The sequence below is a fragment of the Nanorana parkeri genome, unplaced genomic scaffold, assembly GCF_000935625.1.
Source record: "Nanorana parkeri isolate BGI_ZX_2015 unplaced genomic scaffold, ASM93562v1 scaffold25, whole genome shotgun sequence".
NCBI classification, from domain to species: domain Eukaryota; kingdom Metazoa; phylum Chordata; class Amphibia; order Anura; family Dicroglossidae; genus Nanorana; species Nanorana parkeri.
The window spans coordinates 1,256,866-1,258,486 of NW_017306293.1; the positions used below are offsets into that span (position 1 = coordinate 1,256,866).

General features: G+C 41.7%; 1 protein-coding gene across 1 annotated transcript; it reads left to right on the top strand.

The window, feature by feature from the left end:
- Nucleotides 1–893, top strand: LRRN4CL (LRRN4 C-terminal like). Its single transcript, XM_018564900.1, has one exon. It carries the CDS (start codon nucleotides 1–3, stop codon nucleotides 856–858), a length of 858 nt encoding a protein of 285 aa, XP_018420402.1. The 3' UTR covers nucleotides 859–893.
- Nucleotides 894–1,621: the final 728 nt, after the last annotated feature.

The following is a 1,621-nucleotide window of genomic DNA, read 5'->3' on the forward strand; positions in this document are numbered from 1 at the left end:
ATGGTTTCCTTTGTTCTGCCGCTACTTCTGCACATCTGCCTCATAAATACGAGGTCTTTGGTTCTTGCCGTTGAAGACTTGGCATCATTACAGGCAAGCACAGCTGCCCCAGCTACTGCGAGTAACCAATCTACAGCTATACAGCATACCAAAGTTACAAACCAAAAGCGGCTCCTGTACATCAGTGAACCAGAGGAGGATTACTATGATGACGATGAGGAGGAGACACCAGTTCCTCCACCTCCACCTGTACCTAAGAATCCGTGCACCTACGATCGCTGTGAGCATCTGTCACCAACATGTGAAGATATTCAAAATAAAGCAGGTGGCAATTGTCTTTGCCCAGGTATAGATGGACCAAACATCAAACCAGACCCCCCACAGCTGAGTCAAGTCTTGCCTGGTGACCGAGAAGTGACTGTGAATTGGTGTTCCCCTTCATCTACAGTGCGCAGTTATAAAGTACTGTACCTTGGGCCAAACAGTCAAGTGGAAGAAGGACCAGCCCTTAATGCCTCATACCGCTCCTATTCCATTGCAAATCTCCTCCCTGCTACTCAGTATACAGTGTGTGTGGTGGCCATTAATGATGCTGGAGAAAGTCCAGCAGAGATTAATGAGGCAGAAGAGGATACAGAAGGAAGTATGAGAGGTCCGTGCAGGATGCTCCACACCACTGCCTCCAAAACGTCACACATGTATATAGGCATAGGTGTAGGCCTAGGAGCATTGGTGGTAGTGATGGCTGTCTTGGGCATCTTGCTGTGCATCAAAAAGAAGAAGAAGAACAGAATGGACGTTGAAGAGAAGGAAATGGGAATACCCAATCATTCATACAAGGTTGGGAGTATATACTAGCTCTAAAAGCAATGGACTGGAGCAATGACTTCTGAGAAGTATGTTTGATGTATTAAAGAAACCTTTCCAGAGAGTAACATTATGCTGATTTATCATCCTGAACAAGCAAGTATTGAAGTAGGTAATCAGCATAACAGCCAGGCAACTAGCACTTTCCAAAAGAGATCACCAATGGCAGCCCTCACACTTCTCTTAGGAAAGGTTTTTATAGGTTCCCATCAGTCGATAATATTTATAATGTAACATGTATATACAATTTTTTTAGAATATTTATTTCAATAAACTCTATTTTTATACAACGTCATCCATTTATAGTATTTACTACTACTGTGTAATTCTGTTTGCTTTGCTTTCATTATGTGGATTTCCAGATACAATAGATATCTCCAATTTGCTTGTGAGACTTCTGTAACATAACATTTGTCCAGGTCCAAAATAGTGAAAAGTTGAAAGTGTCACTTTGTGTTGTCTACGGTGTACTGGCTACACACATGCTACGCTGTCTGCTTGTAAAATCTGATGGTCTGACCACACGTGTATAAACAGGATAACTGATCTCACAAGCAGGGAAAATCTGGAAATGTGCCTCCCACACTAGCAAAACACAGGATTTGCTAAGTGTTGGAGTTAGAAAGGGTACGGGGTTGGCAAATATAATGTAAAACCAGATCAACACTTACTAAGATCTACACACAAACAACCTATCTAAAAAGTGACCTATTGGATAGTAAATTGAAAAGCTAAGAATACATTTAGATATTTC